General features: G+C 34.5%; 2 protein-coding genes across 4 annotated transcripts; both read right to left on the bottom strand.

The window, feature by feature from the left end:
• Positions 1-2,599: 2,599 nt before the first annotated feature.
• On the bottom strand, positions 2,600-7,397 carry LOC118031113 (pentatricopeptide repeat-containing protein At1g10270). 2 transcript variants are annotated; one of them, XR_012169730.1, is made up of 6 exons: positions 6,823-7,397; positions 5,201-6,714; positions 4,338-4,934; positions 3,980-4,257; positions 3,007-3,286; positions 2,600-2,892 (listed from the first exon to the last, which is right to left on the bottom strand). XR_012169730.1 is itself a non-coding variant. In XM_073408781.1 (5 exons), exons 1-5 carry the CDS (start codon positions 7,302-7,304, stop codon positions 3,203-3,205), a joined length of 2,955 nt encoding a protein of 984 aa, XP_073264882.1. In that variant the 5' UTR covers positions 7,305-7,397; the 3' UTR covers positions 2,600-3,202. The 2 variants fall into 2 exon arrangements, 1 of the variants encoding a protein (XP_073264882.1); XM_073408781.1 differs by having other exon boundaries at positions 2,600-3,286.
• A 1,368-nt stretch (positions 7,398-8,765) lies between these two features.
• On the bottom strand, positions 8,766-17,229 carry LOC118031114 (uncharacterized). Of its 2 annotated transcripts, XM_035035414.2 has the most exons (14): positions 16,802-17,229; positions 14,592-14,711; positions 13,737-13,790; positions 13,537-13,638; positions 12,784-12,867; positions 12,585-12,703; positions 12,268-12,369; positions 11,741-11,857; positions 10,837-10,902; positions 10,635-10,701; positions 10,243-10,296; positions 10,043-10,132; positions 9,436-9,477; positions 8,766-9,301 (listed from the first exon to the last, which is right to left on the bottom strand). In XM_035035414.2, the coding sequence occupies exons 1-14, from the start codon at positions 16,817-16,819 to the stop codon at positions 9,182-9,184; spliced, it is 1,155 nt and encodes a 384-aa protein (XP_034891305.1). In that variant the 5' UTR covers positions 16,820-17,229; the 3' UTR covers positions 8,766-9,181. The 2 variants fall into 2 exon arrangements, with proteins under 2 accessions (XP_034891305.1, XP_034891306.1); XM_035035415.2 differs by lacking the exon at positions 14,592-14,711.
• Positions 17,230-19,158: the final 1,929 nt, after the last annotated feature.

Genomic DNA, 19,158 nt, shown 5'->3' with positions numbered 1-19,158 from the left:
TAAATAAATTTATTTTTATGTAAAGATTAGATGGAATATTGCAAGTATTTTTAGACATCTATTGAGCTTTTATAGAAGACATCTAGCTTTGTTTACACGATGCACATTTTAATACAAGGAAACTTATTTTTTGTAATATAGAAAATATGGAAATAATATTCAATCATAGAGTCCAAAAAAATTATTTTCCCTAATTTCAATGAATTAGTTAAATAATGAAGTAATATCCTTTACTTTTTTTTTCTTCATGGAATCAAATAATGTAATCTTTCATTAGATATATTAAGAGTCGCCCTATGCTAATTTATAGAGATAAATTCACGTTTGTTTTAATATTAAATGCCATGGGGTTTATTCTTAAGAACACGTTTAAAATCAATTTATTATCAAAATTAAATTAAATTAAATTATTTTAATTTAATTCAATTGAAAATAAAATTAAATTTATATGAGAAATTTTATCATTGACTCAATTTAATTAGTTTTTAAAATTATATAAACAACTAAAATAAGAGTATTTACAGTAGCTCCTCTTATTTTCTATTCACCGTAATTTCCCATAAAACATTGCATGTCTTTGGACAAAAGTTACTTTGGTATTTTCATGAGTTGCGTTAATCATTACTTTTTTTTTTTTTTTTAAATTCAGACTTATTAGTTTGTTTTATTATTATTATTATTATTTTTTTTGTGTTAAGCCCATGTAAGATTTTAGAGAATGTTTAGGAATGTAGTTAAAACCGTGTTTTTAAATTTGTTTTTTTTTTAATTATACATATTTTTTTTATGTTTTTAGATTGTTTTGATGTGCTTATATCAAAAATAATTTTTAAAAAATAAAAAAATATTATTTTAATACATTTCCGAGTAAAAAAACATTTTAAACTGTAACTACTATTATATTTTCTAATATCCCCTTACTAGAAGACCTTCTAGCTTTGTTTACATTTTCATATGAAAAAACTTATTTTTGAATATATAAAATATGGAAATAATATTCCATAATTCTTTCCCCTAATTTCAATGAATTTGTTAAATAATAAAGTAATATTCCTTTCATTTAGTTTTCCTTTTCTTATTGAAATCAAATGTTGTAATCTTTGTTCGTTCACTATAATAAAAGTCAACATATGCTAATCCATATACGTTTGTTTTAGGACTAAATGATAAAGGGTTAAATTATCAATAGCATATTTGAAATAAATTCATTATTAAAATTAAATTTAACTATATCGTTTAAATTGAATTAATTAAAATTAAATTCAATTTATTTTCTATATTTTTTTTTTATATTACCTTCATTTCTTTTATTTTTTATTTTTTTTTTATCAAAAGATCTCTCGATAGGCACAATAAGTAATCTACCTCCTTCAATCACCACAAACCCCCTTTTCTTTCTACCTTCAATTCTCTTTTATTACCATCACCATAAAATTATTAATATTCTAGGAAATTGATTGATTTATAAATCCATACAAATATGTATGTTAATGACGAAGACTAAGAAACTATAGAAATAATAACCATAAATATCCAATGAATATATAGAAATAATAGCATAACATCTATAGAGGGTGTAAAATTATTTTAGATATTGATTACAAATATTTCAAATAGGATGATATTCAAATTGGGACATCATTTGTGGCTATATATTGGTAGAATTACCATAAATCTCTTAATTATATTTCAAATATAAACCCCTTGTATTCATACTACTTAAATTATCTAAGAAATACATTTTGTTCTATTTTCTATTAGACAAAAATCTAGAAGAAATCTTTTATTTGTCTTCATTTCAATGGATTTGTTAACTAATATGGTAACTTTGACTTTCTTTCCTTTTCCCTTTTGTTTTCCTTGTATTCTTAGTTCAAAGAATTTTATGGTGCTCAAGCTATAACTAATATATAAAAATTTACTTCTTGTTTTTTTTCCTCAATGTTTTTTTTACTTGATTTGGTTTCAAAATTATTGTTCTCTCTTAACTCTTTCAACAACTGTTGAAGAACTTTGTGGTCTGCCTCTTTGATGCCATCCATACAAGGAAGACTATCCCTTTGATAGAGTGCCTAAAGTGGCCATTTTTCTTTTAACTAGAGGGCCATTGCCAATGTCGCCATTGGAGAGGTTTTCTAAAGGTTTCAAGTATAGTTATAAAATCTAATTTAGAAGTTTACTCGGCTACATGGTTTACGGGTTGACCTACGGGTAATTGAGTTATCCCAAACTATGATTTTTTATGGAAAAAAAACTAATAACAATCACATTTGAGTCCAAAAGAAAGATAAGTTTGATACCTAAGCTCGATTTATTATACTGGACAGGGTTTTATAATTATAATTCCAATAAACTGTACTCTATTTATGTCCATGCACATCCAAAGTACAAGATCAAGGTATCTGAAGACTCGGTAGTTCCATGGAAGGCAGATCCAAGTCAGGTGTGTATATATGCTGACAATATTCATCTTGGTTACACGCGCACACACTGACATGGGATTACTCTATGAACCTTGTAACCTTTTGGTTTTCTTTCTGCAGGAGGTGAAATGGAGACGGATGTCAGCAATAGATGCTGAGAATAACATTAAGGAAAATACATCAAGCCAACAAGCCATTACATTTACATCATATTAACTCCATATGCAAGCCAATACATTCATATCGTTTTATGGGGTGTAGAATAACATCAAGGAAAATACATCAAGCAAGGAGCGTTCAAGTGCTGTGAAGCAACTTTGGGAGAGCATCACATCCAATGATCCCACATTCCATAGTATGAATTCAGAAAAAAAGAGAAATTAACCCTCCCATAAGCTAATGAAACAGGTTCAAAATTGTTTAGTTTAACTGTTATGATATTCAGTGGCCGCACAATTCACCTGATGAGCTGCAAATTTACATGGATGATTATTACACAAGAGTCTCTCTAGCACTAGTCAAGTAGATTGACGTTGACTAATCAATGGGATATCTTTAATAAATATAAAGGGTCAAAAAGTACCAAGAATAATTGATCATCGTATAAGACTCATGCATTAAGCACTTACTAAACACAGTGGCACTTCTACCATTTATGCTTGCAAGTGAAACCAGCAACCAGGGACAATCCCCACACATTTATCGATGATGTAGCATTCCTGTCCCAACTCAAGATCAATCCCTGAAAGAACCAGGATCAAGTCACTCCATGCCTGGAATCATGCTGCTGCCTGCTGGTGGCTGAGTTGCCATTCAAGGGCTCCCGCTGAATGCTGTTCAGCCATATCTGAAGGTCCATTAGGCTGGCACAGAAGAAGAACCATTACAATATAAGTAGCATGAGGGAATTTAATCTAATATCCAGGAAACATACAAGAACAGCCAGGCCAAATTTAGGTCACTTTCCACAACACCTAAGAGAATCTAAGCATGCACATCTACACTTACAGATTTTGAAGTGAATGACAAATTATATAAAATTTCTACAGAGGTTTGTAGATACACCATTCTGTATGCTATATTTATAAACATGGTTATGGTCAACTACAAACAAATTACAGAAAGATAAATGAACCAAATGTTAGAAGAGTAGACGAAACAAGTGTACTGCAAATGAATTAGCTCAATGTTTTAACTTTCTTTCTTGCTATTTGCACATAATCTCGAAATAATTACTTTCAGTGAAGTTTGGCTTTGTTAAGGGAACACATAGAGGAAATCAAATCCATCTGCAATTCCTTTTCAGATGGATAATTGTCTGAAGGCTGAAACAAAAGAGGCTGGTGAGGCCAGATTGAAACTCCATCTAAAAGTGACAAATTTACCACTAAGTCCCTTCCCAGGTCTTGACCAAGGATTTGGTACAAATAGGGGAGGTATGACTTCCCTTCAATGAGCAATATCTACTCAGCAACAACAATGATCTAGAATTTTCTGTCCAAACAAAAATTAAAACAGAGCAGAGAGGATTTCATATCAAGGATTCAAGCTGTTACCTGCTGCTGGTTGTCTTCCCCTTGTTGTTGTCCAGCCATCTTAGAGGATCCTACAGGATGGTGTCTGACCACTGAAGGTGATCCATTAGAATATTGTCCTCCATTTGGTAAGGATCCTACAGGATGGTTTCTGACCAGTGAAGGTGATCCGTAAGAATATTGTCCACCATTCTGTGAGGATTGAAAAGGTGCATTTGGTGAGGATCCTACAGGGTTGTTTCTGACCACTGAAGGTGATCCGTAAGAATATTGTCCACCATTCTGTGAGGATTGAAAAGGTGCATTTGGTGAGGATCCTACAGGGTGGTCACCACTGATCCGTAAGAATATTGTCCACCATTCTGTGAGGATTGAAAAGGTGCATTTGGTGAGGATCCTACAGGGTGGTTTCTGACCACTGAAGGTGACCCATAGGAATATTGTCCACCATTCTGTGAGGATTGAAAATTTGCCTGTCCTGACATCTGTGGAGATTCATTTGGATGGCATTTAATCATATGAGAGGTTCCTGGTGGCTGCTGTTCCATATTACTGGACCCTAATGCCTGCTGTCCCCCAGTTTCAGAGGACCATGATGGCTGATGCCCTCCCCTATCAGAGGACCATGATTGCTGCTGTCCTCTTGTTTGAGAGGACCAAGATGGCTGCTGGCCTCTTGTTTGAGAGGACCAAGATGGCTGCTGGCTTCCTGATTGAGAGGACCATGATGGCTGCTGGCCTCCTGCTCGAGAGGACCATGGAGGATGCTGGCCTGTTTGAGAAGAATGTGACAGCTGCAGTCCAGTTTGTTGTCCTGTATGGGAAGATTGTGACAGCTGCTGTCCAGTTTGAGAAGAACATGATGACGGCTGTTGACCTCCTGTTTGAGAAGAACACGATAGCTGTTGGCCTGCTGTTTGAGGAGACCATGGTGGATGCTGGCCTCCTGCTTGAGAAGACCATGAAGATTGTTGCTCTGCAATTGTAGTTGCCAATATCAATCAATGATTAAAGAAACAGAATGAACATAATTCGTCATAGCTGAAATAAGTAGCATTCAAAGAGATTTAAGGAAAACAAAAGAATTACATTTTTTTAAAAAAGTTAAATATTACGAACATCAAATAAAAATAAAAAACAGAATAAGGTAAGATAAATAAATAGATCGCTATTCATCATACAACAACAAAAAGGAAAATAACAAGATTATAAAAGTTAAATCTTCAATTGGATAGTCACTACCTTGGTAAGGTTTTGATGGCTGTTGTTGATCCATATTGTGGAATCCCGATGGCTGTTGCCTATTATGAGAACCTAGTGGCAGCTGCCCAGTCATCTGAGGAGATCCTAATTGTGTTTGTCTTGACATTGGATGGACTCCAAAGGCCTGTGATCTTGAAATCTGAGGTTCACCTGAAATTGATTTTCCCATCAATGGAGAAGGCCCTAATGGCCACCCATTTGCCATTTGAGTAGGTTCATGTTGACTTTGAGGCTGTCTTGGATAAGCAGGTCTTGAATTGTTAATCCACTTACTTTGATCCAAAACACTCTTAACCTCACTACCCCGTCCAGCATTTTCAAAAACCTCAAGTACAAAATCCTTCAACACAGGTGGAACACCAACACCATATTTCATCATTTGGTCGACGATATCCTTGCCCATGTCAAGTGCACCAGCATTACAAAGCCCCCTAACCACAACATCATAGATTGAGGAGTCTGGTTTTGGATCTTTGTTTCCCATTTTGGTCAAAATCTCTGCAGACTCCACTGCCTTGCCATTCTTAATCAACTCACCAAACACCCTAGTCCCAAAGCTTGCCACCACCCTCAAACCAGCATCTGCCATTTTATTGAATATTCTCAAAACATCATCAATCTCCTCCATCTTCAAATATGTATCAATTAATGTCCTAAAAGTCGTGACATCAGGAGTCAAGCATTTGGCAGATAATGCTGCAAAGAACTCCTCTGCCTGCTTCATCATCCCATTCTCGCAGAACCTTGCGATAATGTTGTTGTACCCCGCAACATCCATTTGAAAAGGCTTAGATCCAGGCTTTGTCCCTGCCTTTTTAAATGTATTAATTGCCTCTTCAAACTCCCCTTCCCTAAAGCACTCATTCACCATTGTATTAAATGTATCTGAATTTACACCTTGGTGGGTCGGTGGGGTATGATTATCCAGCATATGGTCAAACAAAGCCCATGCAGCCTCTTTCTTCCCATATTTAACTAGAACCTCCAAAATGGTATTACACGTTGCAGGTACCACCTTAAAATTCCTATCCTGCCAAGACTTGTAACTTTCCATAGCCTCCTTATCCTTCCCTTGTTTAAACCACCAATCCATATACGTGGCATTAATCACTCCATCATAAACCAAACACCTCTCTTTCAACTCATTGAAGAACTCATCAGCCTTCTCCAAATTCCCCAACTCCAAAAACCCTTTGATCACATTATTATAAACCAACGAATCCGCACCATGCCCTTTAACCAACATCTCCCTCAACAAAGCAACCGCATCCTCCATCCTCCCAGCATCAATCAACCCTTTAGTTAAATGCCTGTAAGTCACTGAAGACGGTGAAAACGGGGCTATCTCAATTATACGCCTATAAACCTCAAGCCCCACATCCACTCTCCCCTCATCGCAATGTGCATTAATCAAATTATTATATGAAACAACATTAGGCACTATATGATGTTGTTCAAAAAAGAACTTGAACAGCGCAATCGCATCGTCATATCTGCATATCAATCACAATACAATAATTCGACATCACAAATTACATTCAAAACAACAACTTACAAAGAAAATGCTCACAATTTATTTACACTCTAATCAAAGAACGTACCTTTTGGCGCGATACATAGCAGCTATGATGGCGTTGCAAGTAAAAACAGTGGGGCGAGTACGTGAATAAACAGAATTGCGAGCAACATGGGATGCAGTGTCGAGATCGGAAGCGCGGATTAGGGATTGGACTCGATTGTGGAGGTTAAGGCGATTACCAGTTAATGCGCTTGTGGAGTCAGGGAGGCGAGGAGCGTTGGGGTCACGAGGGGGAGGATTCGGGTTGCGTTGCATTGCTTGGAGTGGAGGTTCGATTCGGAGGCGGCGCCTTCTTCTTCTACGTTCTGCGGCGGCTTCTTCGGCTGAGGAAAAGGAGAACGTGCGAGATGATGGCAGGAGTGGGGTGGTGGAAATTGGAGGGTTAGGTTTTGGGATATGATGGAGGGGAGAGAGAATGAGGTGGTGGAGAGCTCGAAGTAAGGGATGATTGGTGGTTGTTAGAGTGGAAGAGGAGCGGCGAAGGAGGAGGAGATGGAGGGACATTTTTTTTTTTTTGTGAGCGGTTTGAATTTTGTGAAAGCGGAATTAAACCCAAAAGTGGAAGGAAGAGGGGCAGAGAGGAGTGCTTAAACCCTGAACTCTGATGTGAGGATTTAACATCAAGTGGGATTAACACGCCACTGTGTGTCATGTCGTTCGCTTTATTTTTTTTCTTTATTATTTAATTCAATGTGGAGTATATTTAAAAAAACAATTATTTTTTTATTTTAATGCAATTATTTTTTTATTTTAAATTAATTTTTTATAGTGTTTTTAAATCGTTTTAATGTACTGATATTAAAAATAAATTTTAAAAAATAAAAATATTATTTTAATATATTTTAAATAAAAAATAAAAAAATAAACACACTTTTATCCGTAAAAAAAAGCCTTTCAATGTTGGAACTGGCAAAAATGATTTTGAAATGTTGCCTTATGTTTGAATTTTAGTGTCTTGAGTAGTGAATTGATGCTTATATTTGAGCTGCGTTTGAGCTCAATATTTCTTCATTTTATTAGTTTAACATGGGATCATCTCATTTGTTCTGGCTTCTCTCTCCATTACTTAATAGAAATTTACTAGATGAGTGGTTCATGATCATGGATTCATCTTTTATTTTTATAAAAAATATTAAAAAATTTTTAATATTTAAAAATATTAAATCTGACTATAATATCAAACTTAAGAGATTTAATATATAAGATTGTTTGATTTAACTGCAACGTCAAATCCAATAATAATTATTATAATATTAATAATAATATTTAACTTGTTTGTTAAAATTTTTATTTTTTTTTATCTTTCAAAAAACAATTATGGTTTTTTCTTCAATAATAATAATAGTTTTTTAAAATTTATTATTAATAAAATAATTTTAAATTTGAAGTATGATTGTTTTGCAATATTGATAATAATTTTATTCAAATTTATTAATTATTTTATTAATATATTAATTATAATAAAAATAATAATATTTACAACACAAACAATATCATTTTTAATATTTATACTTTTAATTATAATACAAATAATTATATTTAAAAATTTAAGATCCAAAAACCTTAAATCTTAATACCGGAGCCAAGAGAATTAGCACTTAACATAAAACTCAAGAAAATTAAATCCTAACATATAACCTATTAGCCTTGGTGCTAGATCCAAGTAAAACCTAAGTAAAACCTAAGAAAATTGGATCTTAACACTAAACCCAAATGCAATGGATTCCCAAGAAAATAATTAAATCCTGACACAAAACCTCAAAGCATTGCATCCTAAAACAAGACTCATTAGTCTCGGATGCTGATACAAGACCTAAGAAATTAAATCCTGATAAAGAACCAATAGTCTTTAGTCAGGACTTGGATTTGAATCTAGCCACACCCCCAAGCTATTCCTCAAAAAATGCTAGATCACTTTCCTCGCGGTCACATAAGCAACAACACAGTTTGTTGATACACAGAGGCTTGAATGAGATGACTGGTTCCAATAAATCATCAAGAAAGATGTCAAAAACCAATCCTTCAAAACCAAATCTATATGCATCTCCAAGACCAATTGTATTACACCATTTAAAGAATCACTCCCCTATCTATGAAAATCAACTATTAAATACATCTGGGGAGGGAAGATGGGACCGAAGAATCACAACACTGCAACAAGCTGTTTCAATGTTGATTGAGAACCATTCGCCGTTCGGGGTTCTTCGACATTATAATATAGACAATCATCAATCACATCTCAGAATCCTCAGTGACTTTGATGTGCTGGGACTTGGCGGTTCGGAGATCTTTTGCTTGTGCAGAAAATGTGTCAGTATTAACATTTGTGGCTATGTATGAAAGTCGTGTGATGCTTGGTTAATAAAACAAAGTTCAGAAGTTCAGTGTCTGGTTTGGTTTGAAATAAGTTGATATGGATCAACCCAACATCTGTCCTCCTTTATCGCAGCTTCCCATCTCTCGTGGAAGATATTCATTTCAACAGATGACTGTGTCCTAACCTGCACAAGAACCGTGCTCGCTTAGCAAAATGGTTGTAGATGAGGAAAGTAGATCATGAGCATAGACATTGAGAAGGAGAAACATAAGGTTACAAGATCTATAGTTGGTTAAAAAGGAGAAAAAAGTAGCATACTTCGGGTCTTTTATCAACTTCCTTGGACTTGGACAGCAGTGCCTACAATATACAAAACATGAACAGTCATTATTCATGGCAAAGAATTATGGGTCACAACAGCAAGTTCAAACAACTCTGTTAAGCTACCTTGTTTTCAGAATAATACTCAAAAGAAAAATTAACTCAGGCATCACAATTTAACAGCATGAATGAGTTCATAGGACAACATGAGGGAGAATCCTGGCATGTTCAACATCAGTGCAGCAGATTATCCAGCATGTTGAATCAATGAGTGCTTTGATATTTTATACATGTAATATTTAACATGAAATGTTAAATAAATGTTATGATGTCTAATTCATAACATATATATATATATATATATATATATATATATTAAAACAGCAAAGAATGACACCAGACGAGGCTTTGACCCGTACAAAGGTCTAACTAATGCAGGAGGCAAGTGGCACACCAGTAGAAATTGGACAGCATAAGAGTAAGTAACACCAGACCAACCTTTGATAATGAGTTCAAGAACAAGGAGAAGAGCAGGAAAGAATAAGCAGTTACAGCAATCCATTCCTACAATTATTCTATGACAAGGAACATAAGAAATACTTACCTCACTTCCATTGAAGACGCCAAGGGTTGAAAGACCAAGATGAACTATGTACTCAGCATCAACCACGCCGACATTTTTTGTCCAATCACCCTAAAATAGTCAAAATGTCACTACCACAGCCAAGCAGAGTTTTTATTTTTTCCTGTTGAGAAGCAGCGAAGCCAAGAGAATCACAAATTGAATAGGAATTAAAAAGTTACTTGTGCGCAATAACCGAGTTTTCTATCCAGACCCCATGCGTGGATTAAGTCATTCTGCAAAGGTGAAAAGGCAAATTAGAGGTAACGAAGCAGCTAAGTAATAATTAACCTGTCAAGCACAAAAGTAAATTGTGATGAATTATACGGCCAAGCCAAGTATGGGGTGTCATTTTAAAGGCTAAGCACTCTGCTCTAACATAATGATTAAGAAACAAAGAAGACCAGCCACCTATTACGATGCATTCAATCTAATTAGCAAGATAAGCTCTTCTTACTGTGACAAAGTGGTCAAGTTTTCAATTTATTGTAGGATTTAACTACTAAGTTCACAATTTGGTCAAGTGCCATGACACAATCTCTGGAAAAGATTCGATCATTCAAAAATTCAATACCTGGATCATGTACCATGTGCATTGCCAAGCTGCCTTTGAGAAGACAGGTGCCATCATTTCCACCCAACTGCATAGAAAGCGAGTATTTTCACCACATAAGCACTGCATATTTTTAGCAGTTTGATAAGAAAAAAATATTTTTTTTCCAACAGAAAGGTTACTCTTCTGCAAACTACAGAGTTGGTCAACATTTTAGATTTACCCTGTGCATGGAGGTGAAGTGCTGTTGCCATAACACTTTGTGTTGCCTCTGAACTTCAATATTTTCCTGTTGAAAAAATCAGCCTAAAACAGTTAAGCTAGAATTTTTTTTTCTATACTATGGCAATCATGCAGTACAAGCATAACCACAACACATTACATGGATTTTTTCTATGATCCTAAGGTCCCATATCCCCCTTATTTGATAATCATCCCTTTGGATTCATGGTGCACAGTACACAAAACTAACACCATCACAATGTGAAGAAAATAGTCTTTGTTGCTGAAAGCACAAAGGAATTCAGAATCATTAGCTCCATGATCAAGCTGGCCCAACAGATTACAATGATTCCCTAAATCCTACTGCACCCTGTTATTTTGAATTTTCGTAGACTGAGTAGCATTAGAAGATTGAACAACTGCACCTTTCATAGATATTCCTAACATTTAAAACAATCTCATCAGGGAAAATAACAGCACAGACAGATGAGTGAAGTTTAAAGATGAAGAAGAAGAATATGAAAAAACACTTCACATCTTAAAAGTCTCCTTCATTAGCACAAATCCACAGTATGTGATTGCTGGATAACCTTGAAAAGTAGGTAACTGAAACACAACTAGACAAGTTAAAGAAAATTTTGTGTTTGATTCAACCAGCAATAATTTGGATTCTTAGTAATTTCAACACCAAGTGTGCTTGAAATTCTTGGATATTAACAATCAAAGCTCTTTGCAAACAAAGACGCCAAGTAGAATTTGATTAAAACGTTCATATCCAAGCAAAAACCTTTTTTATGCTCTTCATCTTCTCATAAAAAGTTGGTGGTAACCAATAGCAATACAATGATGATCAGTGTAACCATTTAAATCATCCCAGAAAGGAATTTATGCTAGTTTTCACAAACCTGTGCACGATGGAGTTCCTTATACGAGCAGTAATTTGATGATGAACGGTAGACTTAGAAGGATCAAGTGCTGGCTGTGATACTTCTAGTCCCTCATCCTTGACAATTGACAGATATCTGCAAGAAATTCAACACGTTCGATAATGTTCATGAAATCACACTCCATAAAACCACTTGTAGTCCAATTCAAAAAGAAAAGGAAGAAAATAGGAGGACACCCACTTAAACCACATGGTATTTAAGATGTTTAACTTGTTTGACCTAAGTAGCAGGGGCATTCAGTAGTGAAAAGACACCTATTTCCATTACTAGAAGAAAATAAGAAGAGCGACAGGAAAAAAGCATCTAGCAGAGTTTTCACTGTTTTTAAGAATTTCACTAGATGTGAATATTTTACTCGTATTTTAAAAGGCGGGCACCAAGACCATTAAAGATGGTCATCAAAGTAGTAGTTATAAACAGTAGGATACTGTTTTTAGGAAACAAAATAGAGAAACAGTACCATTTTCATTTCTAAGCATGCTTACCTTCTAGGATTGAAATTCTCAACTCCAAGGTCTTCATCCCAAAGAAATATATAATTGTATTCAGCAACTATATCTGGATGCAGGAAACGCTTGGCAAACCACCTGTGCAATCAAAGTAATTGTTCATCTAAGGATGGATGTTATGAGATGGCACGGACCATGCATAAATAAACACATGCACATCAACATGAACTAATGCATGGAAGCAAATACTCAATCCTGGGATGCATGTAAGCAGATATGTGCCAGTCTCTGTGCACATCACCAAATCCATTTGCGTTTCAAGGCAAAAGCAACTTGGGATGAATGAAGCTCACCATTTTGTTTGATTTACTGCAGACACATGGATGGCACTGTTGCTCCATGATAAATCCCTCCAGTCATCCACAACACCATCATAATGAAAAAGCATCACAACAAAATCACTTAAAGGGAACTGCAGGAGAAAGATAAATATTTGCACAAATGAGCACAAAACATTTATGAAGCCAATAACATATCAAGATTGAAAGTCACCTTTTCAACAATTTGGTTCACTATTGCCTTTTGCTTTATCCCAACTGCAATTGCTAACAAGCTCATTGAAGGTAGTGGATTGTCCTGGCAAAAAATAAAGCCACATTTGATAAGGACAAAAGATAAGATTTTCCACCAGGAATACAAGAAACCATATGTGAACGTTGATTGTCTAGTTCTGGCTACTAGAAGAAAATACTCATTTCAATTTTAGATCTCAGCACACTTTGCAAGTTAGTCAAAGACTACTTTTCCGAGTCAGTTTAATGAGGACTATATTCTCACATTTGGATGCCCTATTTACTCAAGTTCATGTTCCAGATCTAGTCTGGAAGATCAGACCAACCATAAAAACAAAACATAATCAACTAAGTTTTGAGCTAGTATAAGTAAACACTGTGCATGTTCATTGTCCGTGCAGTGTACTAATAAAACTTGGGAGTAGTTCATGATATCATATCCCTGGCCTATGATGCAATGCAAGATCTTCAATGTCCACCAAATCACACTTCTCATGTAGAGGAACAATACCCATGACCCTTCATAGTAAAGCAATTCAAAATAGAATGAGCTAGAAAACAATGATATAAATGACGAGCAGAACATAAAGACTAACTCATGAATATGAGGTTCCTTGCACCCACTAACAAATCTGATGAACCTAACGATGTGTTTCCTTGCATCCACTAACCAATCTGATGAACATGAGGTTCCTTCTCACATATATTGAGCATCAGAATGGAATTCACTTACATCTTTCAAAGAAGAACCCCATAAAGGCCGCATTTTATAGTTAGATTTTTTGGTCACTATTCCTTGAGGCAGTGCCTCACTTCCAGATGGCCTGCAATGATCCTAAGCAGAAAAATGATAGAAATTAGAAAGAAATCCAAGTCACTGGTGTGCCACTTTAAAGTGTCTTTTCATTTTAAACTTTTCTAAAAGAGACAAACCTTGCATATGTCAGATGTCTGCATCGCCTCAATCACTCCCCATGCAGTTAGTCTCTGCATGGATAGAAAATCATCTTGTAGGTACGTTTTTAAATCATCTAAAAATTTGAAGTCACGTTTGAAACAAACTAAGGCCATACAAGATAAAATTTCAATCACTTGGATCTTTATGTCTAGAACAGCTTGATTAGTCTACAACTAGAGCAGACACAATTTTAGTCTACAACAGGCACATGCAAGCTACTGTCACTCCATTTTAAGGTTGCAGTTCAAGCCTAGATTTCCCAATTCAAAACTCACATATCCCAGGTGCTTTCAATTTACATGGAGGCAATAGCTCTAAGCCTCTTGCCGGTAACTTTCATGCTAAAAAAATAATAATAATAACTACACAAGAATTGGTAAGATACCAGAAAATACCCCTTGCTTTTAATTTCCAGTGTTTCAGTTCTTTCCAGTGTTTCTAACTTCATAATGTAATTTTATCTCTTCATTTATAGGACAGTCTATCATATGACAATTGACTGTTTTAACCAAAAGTACTCAATTTCAGCTTCTAATGAGAATCGATTGAGTCAGTACTAAGTGGCACTATTGGGACAAAACAATGGTAGAAACGCAGAAGAAAAGGTACCTTAAATTTTCAAGAACAAAGCTGACATAAAAATCTTTCATCTATTTGTAAATAAACCTCATTCAAGATCTTCCCTAGAATATTAAAATCCTCTTAAAAGAACATACGCCATCATGTCACAATTAATTTTTTTTTTTTGCAAATCTACAGGTTAAACAAGGCCTATGATATTGTTTTATGCAAGTAAATTTTAACAAAACACCACCATAACATACACTTACTTCTTTGTATTGCTTCCCAAAAAATGCAGAACCAACAAAGTAAATACTACATATCAAAGAAAGTGCAATTAAGAGGCTGCAGAGGTATGATCCCCTCTTGGGATCCGATGTTGCAGAAGCCTGAAAAGATAATGGAACATGGAAACATGAAAAGTTATAATCTCATTTTGTTTCATAGAAGCACGGCCGTAAGTGGCTATGCATAGGACAAAAGGTGCATTAAACCAGTTTGTGTTGATGAAAAAGAAGTCTTATAATCATAAGCATTCTTCCAGATATATTTGATGTGACAGCATTATACTTTTTGGAGGATAGTCCATCAACACAAACTCAAAATTCACCGGGTCTGCTTTAATATAATGATGCAAGACCATTAAAAATCACATTGAGGTTTGGGTGACCTCCATATTTCTCTTAGTATTTGGTCATGGCCAGGAAAAAAAGCAAAAGAAAAAAAAAGTTTCCTTAACACCCAGAAAATCAAGAACTTAAGAAAGCAGTCATCAAGTCACCAACTCCCAAAAATGAAAATATAACCAAGCAATTCACATGCAGAAAAATCAAAATCAAATGAAAATATATATTTTTTCAAAATTATTTGAAATTGTCTCGTAACAAACATAGAACATGTTTAGAGAATTGAACACATAACTCTTTCCATGTCCAATCACTAAAATAAACGTCTTAATTCAAGCACCAAGGCAATTTACAAACAATGACCCCCGTTTCTTTTTTTTCTTATATAATAGACAAAAACCTCTTTGGTCAAAGCTAAAGTGAAGAAAACCAAAAAAGATTATTTCTTGCATAAGCAATAGAAATTCTAACTCGAAATATCTTCCACTCGACCCTCTGATATAAAAGAAAGAGAGAAAAGTAACCCTGTAAGAAGTCCCACTTTCACTTCACAAATAACAAACCTGCAAGACCAAAAATTTTCAATTTTCTCCGCGTCTCCTCCTTTTTCTCAGCAACCAAACAGAAGGTCAAAGAAAATATTTCCTAATTTCCAAACAAGATGTCATCCATTTCCCATCCCTCTTTAATTATAATAAAATAAAATAAGAACCAAAATTGGCTGCAAACCCATTGAGTAACAACGGTGTCCAAATATATAAGTCAATATAATCAATACTAAGTGACACTCTTGTCACGAAACAATCGATGGAAACATACTGAGGTTCAGGTGACCTCAGAAATCTTTCTGCTATTTTTCCACGGCCAAAAAAGAAAAAGAAAAAAGAAAAGAAAAAAAAGGTAGCCTTAATACCCAAACAATCAACAACTAACGGAACCAGAAAGCTATCATCAAGTCATAGACTACCGAAATACGAAATTATTAGAAAAGGAATGCACTGTTAGAAAAATAAAAATCATATCTTGAACTGATATCAAGTAAAACGGTCAGCTAGTGAAGCATATCATGGACAACTTCATCTTGCCATCCAAGAACCGTCGAAAACGACTGTTCTAAAACTCGAAATCCATAGTCTGGTCTCTAAACTTTAAGCCCGTAATCTAAGAATAGCAAGTATCATCATTGCGATTATTCCATCAACTAGAAAACTGAATAGCTAGAGACCAAGTCTTTTTGTCAGAATTTGAAATTGGCATAGAAGTCAGTCACGATACAAAGTTTAGACAACAGAGCATATAAACATTTTAAAGTTCTTCATGAGATTACAATTCCTATGGGATAACAGTTCGAATCCAACCATCCCCCGCCCACGAAAGGAAGAAAACTAAAGGGACAGAGAGAATTGCAAGCAAAACCTCTTCAATTACAGCTACAAGAAAAGGTCTTTGTTTTATTACCACTTGGCCTTTAAAAAATTTGAACTTGGAAGTTCAATTTGGATTTACATAGACAATAAAAATTTGAGGCTTTTTCCAAGGGATCTTGTAATAAAAAAACAAAACAAAAACCATAAAAATACAAGAATTTCAAACTTTCTCAGCAACCAAACACAGAAGGGACAAAAAGTCATACTTTCCCAGTTATCCCTTTCTAATTAAGATAAAGTAAAACAAAAGCAACCATCATCAACTATGAAAACACCAACATACACACACGTAGAGAGAGAGAGAGAGAGAGTTACAACTAGTCAAGTTCACAACCAGTTCCCAAAATTTAAACAAAAAGAAAGGGAAGAAATCATCCGAAACCCACCAAACTCTGCGTGTGTGCATGAGGGATAGAAAGAGCTTACACAACTAAGAGTCTTCATTTTAATGGAACAAAAGAGCAGCAGCAGGAGAGACCCCAAAAGATGGAAAAAAGGAGACCCTTTTCTGATTTATATTATAAACTAAAAAGAAAAAAGAAAAAGAAGCCCTGTGTAGTTGGATAAAGCAAAGAATCTCTCTCTCAAAGACAGGAGAGAAAGTTGACGAGGGAAAGTAATGCTAAAAGGGCAACCACAACAATAACTAAACCCCATCAAACACACACCCACTTTGTCAAACTCCCCTTCACAACCGCCACCGTGTCTGAGAAGCCTAAAGCAGCCTTCCTTTCAAGAGGAGACGAGAGAGAGAGATAGGATTCCATCCAATGACCAACGAATAAAGTTTGGATTTTTGTGTTTGTGTTTATAGTATAATAGAGATTGTGGGGCTATTTTTAGTGCCTAAAAACATAAACATGCAAGAGAATGTAGGGGGGAGTGGTGGCGAAGCGTGCGTTATTGGAGTTTAATGTTAAGGATAGTTTCGATTTAGTCTTTTAATTTTGAATTTAGTCTCAATGTGGTCCTTGGGGTTTCTTAAGTGCCAAAAACACAAGCATGCAAGATAGAGTGAGGGGAGTGCTGGGGAAGCGTGCGTTTTGTAGTGTAAATCTAATTTAAGGGTAGTTTCGATTTAGTCCTTCAATCTTGAATTTAGTCTCGATGTGGTCCTTGGTGTTTTTTTAAGTGCCAAAAAAACAATCATGCAAAGAGAGAATGAAGGGGGGGTGGCGGGGGCGCTTTATGGTAGTGGAAATCCATTTTTAAGTATAGTTTTGATTTAGTCCTTCAGTTTAAATTTAGTATCAATATGGTCTTCCAATTATTCATTTTTTAACTCAATCCCTAAAGTGTAATATAATTTTTTATTGGGTGTTCTTTTTTAAAATCTTGCTTCTTATTTCTTTTTCCAAAAAACAACATTACTCGTGTTAAAAGGAATTGATGATGGGATTCAATTGAAGAATGTATACTACTTTGGAGACTCAATTAAGATAATTGATGAGAATTGGTAGATGGTTAGCTTAGGTTAGCCCATTTAGGCATGTATGTGGCGGGGCTAGTTGAAGTCTTTGAATTTTCTAGCTTGGCTAATTTTTTTGAACATATAAATAAAATTTATGGCAATAAGTTATAATTATTTACATTTTATAGTCTGGTTTTATTAATTAATATGGGACGTTTTTTTTGTTTTGGTGTGGATGGCTAGGAATTGCAGACTCGATATAAATAGCTAAATCTTAATTTAGAATACGGTCCATATGGTCCAAGAAGAAAAAAAAAAGCTTGGAAATTATAGGTTTGTGTCGAAATGTAGTTGTGATTATTTTTTAAAATGTTTTTTTAGGATGAAATGCATCAAAATGAGTTTTTTTATTTTTTTTTACAATTATTTTTTAGATTCAACATATCAAAACGATCCAAAAAAAAAATTTTAAAAACAAAAAAAAGTAACTTTTTCAAAAACGTGGGGTCAAAACGGTCCAAAATACAAAAAAAAAATTAAATTTTTTTGAAAACACGGGTTAAAATACAAAAAAAATTAACTTTTTGAAAATATGGGCTGGCTTGTTTTTCCAAACGCTCCTAAAATAAATATTTATCATGCTTTTAAAAAATAAACTTATTATTAGTTCTGAGAGGAAGTCCAAGAACGTGAGAATTTTTTTATATATATAATTTTTTTATTTGGAAATTATGATTTTTTAGGAAAAAAAAATAGATGAATTTTTTTTAAAAAAACTCATTTTGGATATTTTTTTTTAATGAAAAATACAAAATTTCCCAACTACGAACCAATTCTCAATATAGTCCTCAAATTATTGATTTTAGCAATTGGATAAACTAAAAAAAAGAAGAAGCCTACGTAGTTGGATAAAGCAAAGAATATCTCAATGAAAGAAAGTTGATGAGAGACGTAATGCTAAAAAAAAGGCAAAACGACAACCCACCAAAAACAAACTACTCTCCCTTCCAGAAACGGCACCGTATTTAAGAAGCCATAGCAGACTAACTTAACAGATAAGAGTTTGGAGAAGAGACAAAAGACCCTTTTTTTTTTTTTTGGCTCCCATTTTTTATTTATTTATTTTATTTTATTTTATTTACATTTTCCTAATTTTATTCAAACAATTTGAAGAAATTACCCCCTTTCCTTTGTGACCACTTGGGCGAAACTTGGCATGAAAAAAGAAGGGCAATATTTTTCCTCAATTATTTTAATTATACACTTGTCCTATAGTTTAAATGTGCTCATTAGCATGGTTTTAGGATCAAATTAACAATTCAAACAACTAATCCCCTAAACCCTCATTTTCTTCATACAAATTCCATGCCTT

The sequence above is a fragment of the Populus alba genome, chromosome 4 (genome assembly GCF_005239225.2).
Source record: "Populus alba chromosome 4, ASM523922v2, whole genome shotgun sequence".
NCBI lineage: Eukaryota > Viridiplantae > Streptophyta > Magnoliopsida > Malpighiales > Salicaceae > Populus > Populus alba.
Note: the sequence above shows the minus strand (reverse complement) of the source record. Positions and strands in the feature narration are given on the sequence as shown.

Bases quoted from the DNA above. Each gene is read 5' to 3' on its own strand.
- LOC118031113 (XM_073408781.1), bottom strand. From the start codon at position 7,304: ATGTCCCTCCATCTCCTCCTCCTTCGCCGCTCCTCTTCCACTCTAACA. The intron at 4,935-5,200 runs GTAGTGACTATC...CTACAATTGCAG, and splicing joins GCCATCAAAACCTTACCAAG to AGCAACAATCTTCATGGTCT. The intron at 4,258-4,337 runs CTTTTCAATCCT...CACCAAATGCAC, and splicing joins AGGATCCTCACCAAATGCAC to CTTTTCAATCCTCACAGAAT.
- LOC118031114 (XM_035035414.2), bottom strand. The intron at 11,858-12,267 runs GTAAGCATGCTT...AATTTCTTGCAG, and splicing joins GAGAATTTCAATCCTAGAAG to ATATCTGTCAATTGTCAAGG. The intron at 10,903-11,740 runs GTTTGTGAAAAC...TTTTTTCAACAG, and splicing joins AGGAACTCCATCGTGCACAG to GAAAATATTGAAGTTCAGAG.